We start from the raw sequence: 17,685 nt of genomic DNA, 5'->3' as shown, positions 1-17,685 counted from the left end.
TGCTCCCCACAGGAGTGCATCACTCCATGTTTGGGCTAACCAGCTCTTAGCTCTTGTTGCAGGACACCCAAGCGCTGCTGCAGCCCTTCCAGCCAGGGAGCTGCTTGTTCCTTATGTTTCCCATGCAGAAGCATTCAATTTTACAGTCTCAATCTGTGTCCAAATACCCCCTGCATACTCTCATATGCCACATCTGGCACTGGTATAGGAACACTTATAGTGAATGGCCATAGTTATCTGGCCAGCAAGGTTCCCCCAAAGAATTATCATTACTCTCATTTCAGACTTATTTAATCCAGCCTGGAAACCACTGCAAGGTCCACCTTACCCAGCTGTGCCTGGAGAGAGGAAGAAGGGTATTTTGGGGTTACCTTTCCCTTCTGCTTAAACAGGCTGGAGACAAATTCATGTTCTAGAGATGACAGTTACATTCATTACCAAAAACTCCTTTGATCTTTCATTAACCTCTGCAAATTCAGATGCTGATTAGCAAAGAGCCTGTTCAGCTGCGAGTGAACTTAACCCAGGCCAAAAGGCACTCCTTAATCTATGCTTCACAGACACTGATTTAATTTTCTGTGACTGCCTGACAATTCACTCATTAATTTAAATGCTATCAAATCAATGACAGTGAGGTGAGAAGCAGAGGCGCTTGGAGGAAAACATTACCTTGCTCACAAGTCTCATCATGGAGTAATGGAGGAAAAATAATAGTCATTAACAGAACTGCAGGAAGAATCTGTAGAACCACAAAGCAACACATAGCAAAACATTGGATGCACCAGGCTTCCTTCAAAGCAGGAATCCTAATTAATGCAAGAGAAGTCTTTAAAACCAGAAATTACACCCCATACAGCACAGTCACTTTGGGAAGGGAAATGATGCTCCGAAGGAGCACCCCATGAACCTCCAGCCCACTCACAGTGCCAAACTGGCAAGGGCAGCACTGCAGCTTCACAACAGGACTGGAGTCTGCTTTCCATCCATCCATCCCACCTCACAAGAAGGGGTTCCACAAAGTTCTGCAAAGTTCTTTATCTGGCTGGAGGTGAACAGCTCAATTCACCACCCTGTTTTCAGGTACTAAGACAGAAGTGCCTTATTTTCCTCCTTCCATTTATTTGATGGAAAAAAAAAAAAAAAAAATCAGTCCAGATGAACATGAAACTCCACCTCTGTTGGTATTCAGCTGCTTTCCACAGATTGATGGAATGCCAGCTGTCCACAGCTGCCCAAGTGATTGGCTGCTTCTGGCTCTAACACAATCAAAATATTCACAATAAATAACCTGGAAGTACATTTATAGGTTTAAAAAAAAAAAAAAAAAAAAAAAGAAAAAGAAAAAAAAAGGGGGGGGGATCCTATCAACTAAATAGAAACTTGTGCTGTAAAGTTCCAAGCATGATAGCATAAACTTCAGCTTGCTCTGAAGGCAAGAAGTGCCTGCGGTCTGTTGTTCTAAGATCAAGATCCTTTTTAATTAAGCATTTCTGCAGAGCTTTTAAAGATGTAAAGTAAGCAGTAGCACGTCACTGCTCCATACCTACGCAAGGCGCACGTGCAGCGCCATGGAAACTTTTGGAGGCAGGCCTAGCTGCTCAGGAAAGACATCTTCTGAAGCGACTGCTTCTTTTATTCCGTGGTATTTGCACGTAGACAGGATCTGCAGTTGCAACACTCTTCCACCTCAACCTCTGCCTGCAAGGGGAGCTGGGGATTTAAAACCAGCCCTGCTGAGGAGCCGCTGCAGCCCCTTACACTACAGCATGCTGCAGAGCACCCTGCCTCACATGGCTCATTCCCAGCATAGCAGGCTTGTGCTTTTTAACTTAAAATGGGTTTATTCCCTCCCAAACTGAATGCAAAGCAATATAGAGGGTAGAAATATTTAAAAGAACTGTAAATAAGCTTCCAAAACGGTCTGTATCAGAGCAGGCATCACTCAGCTTGTTTTCTCCAATACCATGAAGAACTGAGGGAAAGTGGCATTAAAAAAAAAAATATATGCTCAGTGTCACCATGCTCATTAACTGGTTGCATTCCTACAAAAAGAAATGCAGCCAGAACCAGGGCAAAGCAGTGCAGGTAAGGGAGCAATTAAAAATTATTGCAGAGAAATGGGAATATTTCAGAACACTACAACACAAAGAATAAGAGAACTCACCAGGCCTCATTTTGCTCAAACTGAATACACGAGTGCATTCTCTAGATGCATCCATTATCTGAATGAATTGGTCAGTTCTGGATTTAGATCCGCCACCTTTAGTGTGACAACTACACCATCTGAAGGGACCCCATGCTGCACAAGATTAAATATTCAGCAGTGTCACAAAACCAAGTCTAAATTAGGAGAGTCTGGGAGTTCAACTGCAAACAAGATGTGCTAGAGGAAAACTTCCAACAGCATAATGCATTTGCTCATTATGAAAATGCCTCTGCATAATCTCAGCTTTCTTCACACAGCTACAGAACAAATAAATACCCACACAGAAGAGAAACTTGGCAGACCTCAAACTCTCTCAAGCACAAACCAGATTGTAATAAAAGCTTTAATCATGAATCTGTGCTGTACAGAAGTCCTTCCTTCCCTTCCATGGTCAACCTGGGAACACTTAGGTATGGAAACAGACAGCCACACAACACACTTTGCTTCATCTACTTATCAAATCAGCCTTATCAACCAGGTGCAAAACCATTTCCCAACAAAATTCAGGGCTGCAGCACCTGCCAGAACCCTGGGAAGTATACATGACATGCTGCCAGCCTCTGCACAGAGCGCTGCACAGACAAACTTCCTGCACCACACAGCCATACTGTGCCTGCTCCCTGCCTGCTGTTGGAGCACAGAGACATCCTCCTCATTTCAGTCTCACCATCCTGTCATCACCTTCCATTCTCTTCTTCAACTATTACCTTGCAGCAAGCAGAGCTCAATTCTCCTGACACAGCAAACACTTTTAAGTAAGCAATTAAACTAACAGAGATCAGAGCCTGCCCGTTAATATTAAAGCACTAGATAGGATGCAACAGACACTATAAATTCTTCTGGACAAAGGGTCAATTTTGTTTGTCTGTCTATTGCATTCTTGTTCATAACAAGATCCTGATCTATCCTAATCAGTTGATAGGCTCTTAGGTAGCCAGGAATTTAGTGTATGGCCACCAAATATAAATTACGGAACTGTTTCATACAATGGTAAAAGTTAAGACTATGCCATAGAGAGCCACCAGCTACCCAAGGGCCTCAGCCCCATTGCTCCCCAGCTGCCCTGCACAAGCTGATTAGGGTGGCACCTCCAAAAAACCTACAGCAGGTTGAAGATAACTAGAAAAAGGTCTCCTGCTCCCTGTCAAATACCAACACAGATCTGCAGTGTGAGGACTGAGGCTGAGAGCACTGACACATCTGTGCCCTACACAGGCTGCATCCTGCCTCTCCCACAGCCCATTTTTTCCTCCATCTAGGCTTGAGCAGCAAGGTTACAGAACTTAAAGCACACTTCGCACTTCCAAAACTTCTCAACTCGCCAGGTCTGGGACACCCAGTGCCTGAGCTGCAGACTCAAATCCAAAATACCTCCCTGACTGAAGTGCACACACCATCAGTCCTGCAGTGGGAGCACAGCGGTGCCTAACCAAGGCAAAGCAGACACCCATGACAGCAGGTGAGGAAGGACATAAAAATAAAAGCAAGGAATTTTCTCCCCCTTTTGCAGGGAGGGACAGATAGATACAGGTTAAGAAAACTCTGACCAAAGCAACTGTCTGCAAAAAAAGCATTCCACTGAACTGGTTAGGCAAGGGGCCGAGGAGGACGGCTTGCTCAGGGGCACGAAAGGAAGGTATGTACCTGGGGGAGGGGGGCCAAGCTGCTCCATCACTCAGGACAGCACGCCTGCTCCCATCAGTGAGGACCCTCAGGGTCCCTAGAGCCCCCCACATGCTGCTGGGACAGGGACAGGACAACAGGATATCTCCGGGCTCTGCAAGCCCCACAGAACACACTTTTTCAGGAAGCCTCCTGCTAAAGTTGTTAGCCCAGAGTAGCTTTGTTTGGGTCTAGCTAGCATCCCTTAACACTGCTGACTTAAAAGGACTTCTGAGGGGTGAAGGAAAGTCATAAGGGCTCCAGGGCAGTGGAGGGGTTATTGCCCTGCCACACGCTCATTCCTTGAGGAGCCCTCAGACCCCTCCCTCCACAGCTCCAGGGAGCTCCATCAGTCAGAAGAAATCTGTTTTTCATACATCACCTGGCTTCAAGCACCACAGGAGACTCCTTGGAGGCACCATCCCTCTGCAACTCAGGGACCTGGCCATCACCCCACCATAGGCCCCACAGTCACAAGCTCTATTCTAGGCCATGAAGGAGATCAGGGAGCAGCATCTTCTTGGGTGAAACCCAACAGTGGCTCATAGGATGCACGTACCACTTACCTTTTTGGGTGCCTGCAGCTCCACGCCACACCAGGGCCATGGCAGATTCTAAATGCTATCTCTGCCTATAGGGACCACCAGCCTTCCTACTCTGCTACATGGGGAGGTAGATTGCTGCTGGGGCTTCCCAGCCTGCTTGTGGTTAAAGCTATGGGAGAGAAAGAGGCACAGCCAGCAGCCTCACAGACAGGCATCCTGAAACCAGCTGCACAGGACATTGTGAAAGAGCTGGTCACAAGGCACGAGACAAGGGGAAGGCTGCTGACTGTTTAATTTCACACCAGACCCACAAATTCTCTTCCTGTCCCCTCCAGCTCATCTCACCCTAAGGTAATGCCAATTGCCAGTTTCTCCCACTCCTTTCTTCCACAGAATGCAGGAAGAATATTTCTTCCTTAAGAAGAAAGAGCATGAGAACTGCAAGGTCACAGACAAGCAACAGACATGGTTGTAGCTTGGACATAAGGGGTTCCTTTGTTTCTTCTCCTTCAGCTCTCTCCCAAGAGAGAGTTGCTCTTAAAAAGAAACGGATGCAACTGGTGGCTGTTCAGCAGAGAAGGACCCAGCAGAGAAGCCCACCAGTGGGACAGTTTTCTTAGGGCACTGCTCTGAACACTGATGCTCATTCTCCCCTACCAGTTCTGTTGCTTGCAGGCAACTGTACCAAAATCAAAATAAAATCACAGCTCTTGCCAGCAAAACTCATAGGATCAAGGATGAAACATCTCTTAAGGCTGGAAGATTCATTTTTCAGCTGTAAGTTGCATGAAAGCACAATGCTTATTTCAAACCTCAGTTGGGATCTCTTTAAAGTCCACAGAAGGACAATTGCTTTGAATAAACCAGTCTCATTCACCATGAGCCTTTTAAGATATCACACAGTGGTACATCGCAGAGACAAGCTGGCCTCGCTCTTTTCCAGAGACAAATCTAATAATGAAAAGCACTCTGCCTTGATCTCACTGTTCATCTTTCAGGGCCCCTCTGTTTCTGCTGCATTCCTTTGTGTTTATCTGCCCTCTTCAACTCTTTGCTGCAATCAGCTGCGTGCAGCACCTCGTGTCTAGGAGTGACATGGCTGAGGTTACAGAGAGACAGGTGCAAGGGGAGCTCTTGCCCTGAAGCTATCCAAAGGAAAAGAGAAGCTGGAGGGGAAGAGGGTTGTAAGGTATTTCAGATTAAAGCCGACAAACAGCAAACACCTTGCCTGAGGCTACACATTCTCTGCCAGTGCAAGCTGCAAGCCCCAGAAACAGCAAAGCAAACAGAGACTTCTCTGCAAGGGGGAGTTGTCACCTGTCAGGGATGTTTGCAAATTTATAGGGAGGTGGTGGTGGTGCTAAGGGGAGTAAAAAGAGCTTTCCTCCTTTTAAAAGAGAGGCTGTTTGCACAGGTTTGCAATGCATATTTCGCTTTGTGAAGGCTTTTGTGCAGCACTCAACTAAGCAAAGGTTCTGTCTTCCAGTGAAGGCAAACTGGAACTTTTATTAATGAACATGGGGACACCCAGACTCGAGCAGCGCCTGACCTGTTGCTTAACAGTAAAGGCAGGGATGGGATGGAATTTCCCCACTCCCCCTTTAGCTGATCACTGGGGTGAAAAACACTTAAAGATGTTACCATGCATCTTGGCCTCCTCAGAGATGCCTCCTGGAAGGCTGGCATCATAAGCAAGAAATAATTTCACAGCTAAAGCTGCCTGCCCTGCTTTCCCAGCCCCAGAACTGACTCCAGCAGTGGTCAGAGAGGACAAGAAGGGATTTTCCACTGATGTTTCATTGCACCACAGACAGGAGAGGGAGACTTTGAACAACAGCTCCAAGATAGCCTGGCAGCTGCTGCTGTGCACTGCTGACAGCTCAGAGAAGCCAGAGATATAAAGGCTTTGCTAGTACTCAACACAGCAAGTCCAGGTGTAGACATGGAAGGTGCAAAGCTACTTTAAAGTACCAGGGATTGTTATACACGGGGGCATAACTAGTTCAAATAGAAAACTGCCAGCCCATTTTGAAAAGCAGATATTCCCTCTTAAACACAGACAGTCTCTTGAAAAAGCTGAAGAGAGAGATGCCATTTTACTGGAGCTTTAGTAGGGCAACAAGGAAATTTGAGAAGTATCCTTTCAGACTCACATTGCAGGCTTGCACACTCAGTGCTGCCCCTCTGAGCCCACCCCAAATCAAGAGATAACCAGACAGGAATCAGCTGTCTCTCTGTGGAGTGGCTGGAGTAGCTGCACCCAACCTCAAAATGGCCTTTCCACCCTTTGCAGTTCCACAAGGAAAGTGGCACACACTACCCTGTCCTGTTTCAGCAGTCACATCAGGCAGATAGAAACAGGTCAAACGTTCTGGTACCCAGGAGTGCAGTCAGTGTAACCTGGGAGTTCTACCTCTGCAGACGCAAACCTTTGGATTTAGGTCTTACCGACACCAGTGCTGCAAACACACCATGGCTGAACACAAAAGACATGTGTTGATTAGCTAGGAAATTAAACTGTAGTTTCTCAGGACAAAAGTACAGAGGAACAAGAACATTTAGAAAGCAACTGACTCCAAAGCACATAGGATTTTTGCCCTGCAGTACCTAAGGCCCAGGAAGGTGTAAACAAATAGCTCAAACTCCTGACACACCACCTGCTCCAGCCTGCAAGAGCAGCACCTGGCTTCTTCACCAGAGCTATTGGTAAGAAGGAACTGGCCACTCTGTGCCAAAGGCACACACCAGGGTTTGATACACATTCCAGCCAGAAAGGATACTGGCAAGACACCCACAGCTAAGAATCTGGAAAAACATGGGGAGAAAAGAACAAAACAACCATGATCCGAAAGCAAGTTTTCATTCATCTGGTCTTCAAGCCAGTTTAGCACTCAGAACTATTTTAACCTTTGGGCCACAAAACAAAGTTCTAAGCAAGGAGAGAGCAGGGACAGCTAAGCACCTGGACAAGCACAAGAGATGGCTCTTCCACATGTTTACCTGCCTCATCCCTTCGCTGCCCTTGCTTTAGCAGGAGAGGAGTTGGTGAAGAGTCAACCTGTTCCCTCTGGCAGCCCCAAAGGCTAAAAAGGGCTCTCTCAGCATCTCAGCTAGCCACAAGCACTGGCACCACAGCTTGACACCACCACAGTCACCTGGTAGAGCCACACTCCCAAACAGCTTCCATGGGCAGAAGACAACAGAAAGCAGCCACAGAGCTACCAGGAAGGGGAAAAGAATCTCAGAGCAATGCAGCAGGAATGGCTTCTGCAAAGAATCACCTTCCTCTAGGGGTTAAAGAAATCCTCTCTACTCACCCACATTGGGTCACTCAGCTCCGTATCCTGCAGACGGACACAATCCATGCTGATCTCTATCTTGTTTGTAGGGCCATTTTCAGATGGGTCATCAATGAAGTTCAAATCAATTGGCTGAACCGAGCATATTGGCCTATGAGGAACAAAGCAGTGCAGTTAAAATGGGCCAAATCCCATTCCCCTCAACTCCCTGTGTGTCAGGGTGTTCCCCAGGACTTGGGTGCCACCATTAAACCAGTCTCAGGATCAATGAAGGAATTCCCAGTGAGCACCCACTCCACCACCCTCCATGCTCCACCACCATGCACCCTCCAGCAACAGTCCCTGACCATGGCTGGACCCAGAGATACAGAAGACTGAAATCCCAAAACCACCCCAGACAACAAAACTGCAGGGCTGTCCTGCTCCTAAACACCTTCTTCCATAGATCCCACTGAAGGGCAACTTACTGTTCCAGGAAGTCCCAGATATGCTGAATCATCTCTGGGCTGAGGAACTCCCTGGGCTGGGAGCTCTGGGACATGGCTGAGCGGTAGAAACTCTCCTTCCAGGAGAAATGGCTCGGAGTTTCTACAAACCTTATGAAAGAAAAGCAGAAAAAAAAGAAAGAAAAAAGAAAACACACAAAGATATGTTGAATGCAAGAGTCCAACTTGATGAAAACCCATAAATAGAAGCTATTGTGTGAAAAAGGAGACACACTGAATGCCTGTAACATTCACAGCTGTACAACACACATTCCACACTGCTGCAGATGCTGTATTTAGACAGCAGAGAATTCAACCACTCTTCTAAATAAGTTAAATACATCTCAGTGTCTACTGGAATGATGCATCACAAGAAATCCCAGAGAAAGAAAAAACCTCTCCATTTTGCTCCTGGAACTTCTCACACAGAGTAGGGAATGTTGTGCAGCAGGTACAGAGTACCTAAACGGTGCACAACTCCCCACTCTGCACTGCACAACCTAAAGTGATTAGGTGACTCCATCTACGTCTGCAGCTCAAGCCTCGAACTAAAATATATTAAAAAACAACAAGATAACTATTTTTCCTTTTAATCAAGGAGTTCAGTTATATCACATCAGGATATGCCTGCTTCTCAACCACCTTTCACAGCCGCAATAATTTCTGAGCCACCCCAGCTGCTCAATGCCGGATCCGCTAATTACCTCAGCCATTTTTATCCCCTTAAGCTCCCACAAGCCTCACAGAAATAGGTGGGCCCTAGAGGAGTGGTGACGAAGCTGGAGCACTCACGCCTCCCACAGCTGCACATTCTCATCCCACTGCCCCATTGCTAAATTCAAACGCAGCAGTTCTTACGCCCGGGTCAAAATACTCAACGGCTGCAGGGATGCACGGGGGAATTTCTCCAATATATTTGCACTTGAGATCTCAGTTCAGCTTTTAATTCAACCATCAGTCAGGTGACTGCTTTTCCTCCCGTGAGGATGAAGGCACCCCACATTTTCATGGAAGAGTCCTTCGGGCACCACACAAGGAAACAGCAGCAGCCCTTGCCCGAGGAGCAGCTGTGACAGCAGACAGGACTAAAACTGGATTCCACAGAGAATTGGATTAACATTTGTTTTGGTGCATTTTGGTGCTGTTTAAGACAACAGTCAGAACAAGATGTATGGAAAAGTCAGATTTATTAAGCAGCAAAAATTAATAAAAAGTGTCTGAGAGGGAAGATCACACTACAGCTGTTCTTTTCCTCTACTTATTCCTGAAGCATCTATTGTTGACTGCTGCTAGAGGGGGAATCCAGCTCTTTATATTGAATTTACAAGGCCTCTCATGCTTTCAGAATGACTCGGAGCTGCAAAAGCAGGGATTTCCTCACTTCTGCTGCTCACAAACTGCACACTCTTCAAAAAGGGCAGATAATTTTCCTAAGCAAAGAGAAATCAAGCGGCTTCAGCCTCTAGAGCCACAGCTAAGCACGTGTCAAATACATCATGGAATTGTATGAGTCGGAATGGCCCCTTCAAGGCCACCTGGTTCAACTCCCTGAGGTGAACAGAAACACCCACAGCTCCATCAGGTGCTCAGAGCCCTGTTCCAGCCTGACCCTGGCTGTCTCCAGGGATGGGGCACCACCACCTCTCTGGGCAACCTGTGCCAGTGCCTCGCTGCTCTCAGTGTAGAAAGCTTCAGCATCACTTCAGTTACTCATCCATTTTTTCCTGTGATTAAGATTAAAAAACCCCTTTAAAATACCCAAGCACTATAGCTAATAGCGCTCTCACCAACATGACAGCATGCCCACACTGAACATAAACAATCACAAGTCCTCCGAGAACAGCAGTTATCCCACAAAGTACTAGAAATTACTCCTTTTAGGCTTTCAGTCTTGTAAGGCACTTTCAGGAGTGCCATATTGAAACCCAGACCAGCAGACCTGCCCCGAAGCTGCTATATAAGCTGAGCATCAGTGACACAACAAGCTTTGGAGCAGAACATCAATACAGTGAGCCCCTAAGGTGAAGGCCCCCAGCTGCTCTGCCACTGATTGCATTTAGACTTAACACTTATTAGGAACTAAGTCCCTAGGTAGTGACAACAGACAGCTATATCACATCACTGCTACTTCCACAGGAATCGAATTCACCAAGAAGTTGTCATGAAAGAGACTGCCTCTCCTTCAAAAAGCCTCAGAGCAATGATGTTGCTGCATGCCACAATGCTCCTGCCCACAGCTGGGCAGTCCCAGGTCACAAGAGCTACAGCAGATTTTACCTGACAGCCAAAAAGGCACATTTCCCTATACCAAATGAGAAGTTCCCTGATTAACTCTTACTTCCATGGAAGTAAAAGTGAGACCCCTTCAACACTCCCCATATGCAAACCAAGCTGTTTCCTTCCCTTATCATCACGTATTAAAATATAAACCCAGTGCCACTTTCCTTAACAAACAGCCTTTAACAGAGCAGAGTAGCCTCTGTCTACTAACGAGTCCACCAAATGAAGCAAATTTGCTCTTCTGCTAGAAAATAACACAACTGAAGCCTGGGCAGGATCCATCTGCTCATGAATTTCACTTCTCCAGCTAATTGTTCTCTCCCACATCAGCAAACCCTCCTCTCCAGTAAAATAATCCCTGAGTGCCTGAAGTTAATCACAAGAGAGCAGGAGCTTGCATTGTTCAAATTGCTCCTTTTATTAAGGGATGCTCAAACAAAACCCCTTTCACCCGCAGCCACTCATCCCAAAATGCATCACAGGAGATAGTGCTGCTGATCACAGCCTCTTGCACCAAACCACTGACTAGAACGACACAAAGCATGGTGGTAAGCCTTGTCTAGCCCACCTTCTGCTTTAAGCCTACAAACTAGACTCTTAATTCACTTCACTAACTGCTGAAAGAGCCCGCAGGCAGCTTGCCACAAGCTGTAAGTGCACCAAGGTAGAACTGCAGAAGGATTTATGGCCCCATCAAGCTGTGAGCTGAATAGACATTGCACCCCTGAGTCCCCTCCTTTAAAAGCCATAAAGGGATCTTTAATTAACAAAAACAGACGTTTAAATCTTCTGCAAGATGCAGATTCTTACCCAGAGTAGAAGGTTTACTGGCACTGTTCTTCAACCACTGAGCCCCAGGATGAGTTTTAGCCAGCAATGCAAACCTGCTCCCATCAAGATCTACCCCAGTCCCAATCTGCTTGTTTTACAGGAGTGGGTGAAGCCACAAGGCATACAACAGGTGAAAACACTTTCCAAGATTACTTTTCAAGATCTCTGAAGCCTCCTGCTTCAAAATTGTTTTGCTTTCTGCTGATCACCTTGACTACACAGCTTTGATAAACCAGCAGAGTGGGGCTGCATCCCAGCTGATGCATTTTGCCATCATGCAGATGAGCAAGAGCTCTGCAAACTGCCAACGAAAGCAGTGATTTTCAGCTGTGCCTACACAGTAACCAACATCAGAGTCTCCCTAGGAATATTAAGCTTCACAATAAAGAAATTAATTTAAAAAAAAAAAAACAAACACCCTGTCCACCTCCCCAGAAAAGAAAACCAAAAGAAAACCAGCAAATAAAAACAGTTGGCAAAGCATTTGCTTTTCACAAGCTTTAGCTCTGCAGCTGTCCTTCCCTAGAGCTAAGGCTCCAACCCTGCTGGGGATAGCCCTGATGGCTCAGAGCAGCACCTCAAGAACCAGTGGCAAAGCCCAAGGAAAACAAGGCATTTCAGCTCGTTCCAACCTTGTGCTTTCCACTCTTCACCACGTTTTTCCCCTTCCCACCTTTGTATGAAAAAGACCAGAAAAAAAAAGCAGCACCACAAAACGAAACAAAAAAGTTACCTTCTGCACCACAAAGCAATAACAGCAAACCATTAAAGTCAACCATTGCAGCACAATAATGCTTCCCACCCTGAAAAGCCATCTTCCACCACACACAACCTTCCACAGAAAGGAGCTAAACCAAAACAGCAAGGCTCAACTCACCAGTGGGACAAGCCAGGAGCTCCTGTACAAAGCAGGACCTGGGCTTTATACAGAGCATGCTCAGACCCCTCTCTGTAGCCTCAACCTTAAAGGCAGATGCCTCCCACTTTCACAGGGTGGGTACCTGACGCAGGATACAGTTGAGCATTACTGTGGCATGTGCTCAAGACCTCCTTAGAAAATAAAAATGGTTGCCACAGCCAGGAGATAGTGTGATTTTCCTTGGTTTCCCCTCCAAAACACACTTGTATCTTCATCATCTCAACTGCCCCAAGGTTAACACGGGGAAATCAGAAATGAATAAAGCATCATGTCCTGCTTTGGCTTTCAAGAGATCTGAGCCCTTCCACTTTTCCTTAGCTTTCCTGGAGCTCAGCACCCCTGGCACCACTTTTATGAGGGTTTACATTTCCCCCCATACAGTGTGTGAACTCTCAGAAGCTGTCAGCGTGGTTTGTATTTGCGGAGCTTCATGGTTCAACATCAGTTCTATGCATTATAAATCCTCGGTGCGAAATGTGGGAAGAAATCATTCATAGCATGGAAGCGCAGAATGATTTGGAGCTTTTTTCTGTTTGCTGCCCATGTTCAAGAATGTCACTTTCTGCTTCTTCCCTCTGCTTTCATTGATGTACAGTTTCCTATCACTGTAGTCAGTCTCTGGACATGCAGATGGGGCCAGAGAGGTCCCTCCTTGTAAGGCACTGTGTTTTTGCACAAAATCTTCTAAAGGAGCCGATGGCAGACAATTTAGGAAACCCTGATGCAAAGACAACATCTGCTTGTATGAAGAAAGCAATTCCACATCACACAAATGAACCGAATGTATAATTAATAATATCTAAGTGTTATCTACTGTGTCTCATTTTATTCATATCTCTCAAAGTGCTCTACAAAGGAAGACAGAGTCAGTATTCCCATTTTACCTGTGGGAAAACTAAGTCACCAGGAGGTCACAGGATTACTAATGGTTACTCAGCAAGCCAGAAATACAGCCTTGGTCACCTAACTCCTTGGGCTGGTGCTGCACAAAAGGGAACTGGTGGTTTGGGGAGGCTGACCTTTCATGAGGGCAGATAGTGGCAGGACAAAGGAGAATGGTTTTATACAAAAAGAGGGGAAATTCAGATTAGAGATTAGGAGGAAACCTTTCATTTAGAAGATGGTGAGGCCCAGGCATAGCTGCCTGGAGAACTGTGGGTACCCCAATCCTGGAAGGCTTCAAGGCCAGATTACCCTGGGCAGCCTGAGCTGGTGGGGAGCAGCCAGCCCATGGCAAGGTGCTGGGACTGGTTTAAGGTCCCTTCCAACCCAAGCCATGCTACAATTCAGTGATTCTGGGCATCTTGGCACAGACATTCAGAAAAGGACTTGAATTCTTTGGGTAGAGCAGGCACTGCACTCCCTAGAGTAACAAACCCTCAGCCTCACTTATCTTAAGGCACCAAAAAGCTGATGCCCAGGAATGAAAATCACAGCTTCCACAATGCTGTGACTTGCCGTGAGCCACACTTAGAACTCAGGGTGGTAGCAGGACTCAAACTCAGATGTCTAGGCTGACACCTAACCTTTCTTCCTGGGTGCTTTCAGCAGTTAACTGTGCAGCAGCCCCTTGCTCATGCATGCCTTCCTGTATCAGCCCACTGTTGTCACAGTACACAGGCTTGGTAGGGAAGCGAGCCACAGAGCAGAGAAGTCAGCAGCCTCCAATCTGACTCATGCAATCCCAATCATGGATCCAATCCACCCGTGCTGGGTGTTGCCTTCTCTGGTTACACATCGAAGGGCATAAAAAGAAATGGCAAACAAACGGTTTTAAGTTGATGAGCACTCCATTTAATTGCCCAAATCTTGCCATTAGTTGCGTTTCAGTCCTTGAGTGGGGAGAGGGCTCCTCCTCTGACCCCATCATTGACACTTGAGGAACTTGGCAGCGCTTGTCCTGCTGGAATTCCCCCCGCTCTGCATTCTGACACTACCATGATTTGCAGACCTCGCTACCTAATGAAGCGCACAGCTGTGCGAGGGGAGAAGGAAGCGGGCTCTGGCAGCACGGGACAGGCGTGTGTCTGGCAGGAGGCATCAGCTGGAATTCCCCGCAGTGGGACCACACTCACCCTGGCCTGTGTGACCAAGTGCACCCTGGAAGAGCCCAGCAAAGACCCTGCTCCGAATGCAGACTGCAGCAGTAGCAGCATAGGATCATCATAGAAGCATCGTGTTGAAACGGACATTTAAAGCCATATAGTTCAACCCCCTGCAATAAATAGGGATGCTGGCAGTTTGATTGGATGCTCAGAGCCCCATCCAGCCTGACCCTGTGTGTCTCCAGGGTCAAGGCATCCACCACCTCCCTTGGCAACTTGTTCCATTATTGTGGGAATGGTAGCTGGGAGAAAAGAGAATGACAGAGATGTGCAGTAGAAATCTGAGGAAGCTGACTGCCGGAAGGGTGAGCCCCAGCCTCAGAAGCCAGCAGCCAAGCATATGTGGGAGGCATGAGAGGGGAGCTGAGAGAGACAGGCAGCAAAAGGGGCCTGTGATACTGCTGAGGCCCTACAGCATCTTTCAAGGACTGGAGTTTTTTCCTGCTCCATAAGCAAATGACGCCTGTACTGTATTTGCCCTGCTTTGCATGTAAGACGTACATTTCATACAATTCTGTCTCAGAGGAATGCTGAGTGCATTGCTTTAAAAATCTCAGCATTCTGATAGCCTGTTGTATGTGCATTCTGGTCTCCCTGTGGCTTAAATTTCTCTTTTGGGTACATTTGTATGTGTGAGTGGAGGGGAAAGGTGGAGGAAGAATGGCTCAGCTTTCCACATGCTCTTTGTTCAAGCCTTCAGGACAAAACTGGCCCATAGCAAAGAAAGTGAAACTGCCTGCACAGAACGGTCCTCCTCATTCACCATGCTGAAAAACACATGGGGGATTTTCTCCCATTCATCATCTTCTTTCAGTTAGAGTCAGCCTGCGTTTGATAATACCCGCAGTGAATGCAGCATTTTCAGCCCTGCAGCATCCCCTTGGAGCACATTACATCACCACACCCCACACCAGCACCAGCTCCAATGCAGGCATCAGAGCTCCATGGGGAGAAAAGCCACGCACTTGCACTGCCCTGCCAAAGGGCTCTTGGCCTGGGCACTGCACAGCCCACTGCAAACCACTGCTGGAAGCCAGACAGGTTCAGAATATCAGCAGCCCAGGAACTGCATCTCATCATTCTCAGCCTGAAAATAGGGGCCGCTTCTATGTGTCAGAGGCAATTCTTTGTCCTCAGGGCTTCAGGAAGCAAACAGCCCCGGCAGGACTAGAGATATCATTATCATCCCCTAATTGTTGGAAGAAAGTCACTCCTGCTCTTTTTCCTTCCATCCGTTAGCATTATATGAACTTCCCCAGACCTCTCTCATCACCCATTAAACTCCGGACACCCCCTTCTCCACCCTCAGCTTCTCACCCATCCTTGAAAACCACCTTCTCACCCAGCCTCAGACATCCCCTGCCCTCCTGCATGTCCCAAACACCCACTCCCTTTCTCAGCAAAGGCAAAGAGGGACAAAGCTCTGACCAAGGTGTCAGCCCTGCCACAGCATGTCTTGCATCCTGCAAGATGTTTTTCTGCCCACTGCTTGCTTGTACATACTACAGAGCCCTTGCAGCCTCCAGAAGACCACTCAGGAGCCTGAGCAACCCGCTTTGGGAAGCCCGGGGCTGGAGCACAAGGCTGGGGTTCAGCACACCCCAGCCACCTTTAGCTCAGCTGCTGACTGACCTTGGCCATCTTTGTCTTTCCAGTTCTCAGCTACAGCAATGCCATCAGCTTTGTAAAGCACACAGGGACCAGGTGACAACCAGTACATTTCCAGGGCAACACTGTCTTAAGATTTTCCGAATTTAAAAGTCAAAAGAAAACTTAAATCTTCATCCATTTTTGAAAAGCACTAAAAAACCTATCAGAAAGCTGTTGTAACTGTATTCTTTACTAACTCACCTATCCAGCCACCCCCAGCCCAAGCGTATTTGGGGTGCCCACAGAGAGAGAGCGGTGGTAGCTGTCAGGCAGAGGGCAGAGCCTTGCTGCTGCGAAGAAGGCTTCTTGCAAGCAGCTGGAATGCAAAATCCAGGTATTTTAAAGGCAAACTCGAAAATGAGAATTGCAAGGTAGACTTGACAGGCAAAGTGTTCAGAAGCCATAAAATATATTCAAGTCCATTACAAAAAAAAAAAAAAAAAAAAGAAAAGAAAAAAAAAGAAAAGAAAGAAAGAAATCCCTTTGGTCTAAACAAAAAAAGGACTTATCTTGCAGTATTTTAGATAATACTGCATGGTAAAAAAGGAAACCCTGGTTTCATCGGGCAGCTCTGTTCCAAAAGGGCAAAAGAGCAAAGGCAGGCATTAAACACCCAAAGCAGCCTAAACCACAGCCCAGAGCAGCTCACCGTGTCCCTTCCAGTTATTCAATTCCCTGCAGCACCAGGGAGCAGCAACAGAAAATAAAGCAAAACAACCTCAGAAGAACGTTCATTTTTAAGTGACTACAGTGCACAGCTATGACAGGCCTTCATCACTGCACTGGAGCAATTAGGGGTAGGCATAAAGGAAAATCAAGCTGGAAACCTGACCTTCCTTAGGATTGCTGAATTAAACCTCCCCTTTTCAGCTTTGCTTATCAGTGTCTTTCCACAAGCTCAGCATTTACCCATAACAACTTCAGCAGTTCATGCTGTCCGTTGTTAACGAGGAACTTGTTCTTAGTATTTCCCACAGGAAACAAGGAGACTTGGGTTTTCCCTCTTCTAACTATTGTCTGCTGAAACATTGCAGTGCTGAGCACAGCCAGTATCTCTCCGGTTTCACTAGCTTACCTCCACCATGCCAGCACAGAGACCACAACACAGAATGAGAAATTGCTGTTACTTATCACAGGTGGTAAAATAACTCAGCCATGCACATCTGAGCTTCAGGAAAGCAGCAGGGCTTCAGGAAAGCATGCATGGGCTCTCATGAGATGCTGTGTAGCTCTGAGGGGGGCCAGAACTAGGAAAGCACTGGGCATCACAGCACACTGAGCAGCCAGTTCCAAGATCACAGAAATGACCTGTAAAATAATCTAAGCCAACCATCAACCCATCATACCATGCCCACTGACCATGTCCCTCAGTGCCACATCAATGGTGACTGCCCAAGCTCCCTGCACAGCCTGTGCCAGTGCATCACCATTCTTTCTGGGATGAAACGTTTCCTAATATCTGTCACCTGGCACAACTTGAGACCATTTCCCCTCGTCCTATCACTGTTACCTGGGAGCAGAGTCCAACCCCCACCTCACCACAACCTCCTTTCAGGTTGTAGAGAGCAATAACATCTCCCCTGTGCCTCCTCTTGTCCAGACTGAACAATCTCCATACCCTCAGCCTCTCCTCATTGTGCTCCAGACCTCTCACAGCTCCATCGCCCCTTGTTCAAAGGGCCTCGATTTCTTGTAGTGAGGGG

The 17,685-nt window shown here is 47.0% G+C and overlaps 1 protein-coding gene across 10 annotated transcripts in view; it reads right to left on the bottom strand.

The window, feature by feature from the left end:
* The window catches only part of TP63 (tumor protein p63), a 143,484-nt gene that overhangs the window by 70,550 nt on the left and 55,249 nt on the right, over positions 1-17,685 (bottom strand). For 5 of the 10 annotated variants that reach the window (XM_048955073.1, XM_048955076.1, XM_048955080.1 and 2 more), the window contains exons 2-3: positions 8,180-8,308; positions 7,731-7,863 (exon numbers count right to left, since the gene is read on the bottom strand). In XM_048955073.1, coding sequence (XP_048811030.1) covers positions 7,731-7,863; positions 8,180-8,308 — 262 coding nt within the window. Of the gene's footprint in view, positions 1-4,434; positions 4,605-7,730; positions 7,864-8,179; positions 8,309-11,045; positions 11,066-11,287; positions 11,443-12,041; positions 12,126-12,185; positions 12,282-17,685 lie in introns of those variants that run through there. The other 5 variants (XM_048955075.1, XM_048955077.1, XM_048955074.1 and 2 more) reach the window with 5 other exon arrangements.

The sequence above is a fragment of the Lagopus muta genome, chromosome 9, assembly GCF_023343835.1.
Source record: "Lagopus muta isolate bLagMut1 chromosome 9, bLagMut1 primary, whole genome shotgun sequence".
Taxonomy (NCBI): Eukaryota; Metazoa; Chordata; class Aves; order Galliformes; family Phasianidae; genus Lagopus; species Lagopus muta.
This window is presented reverse-complemented; position numbering and strand designations above follow the sequence as displayed.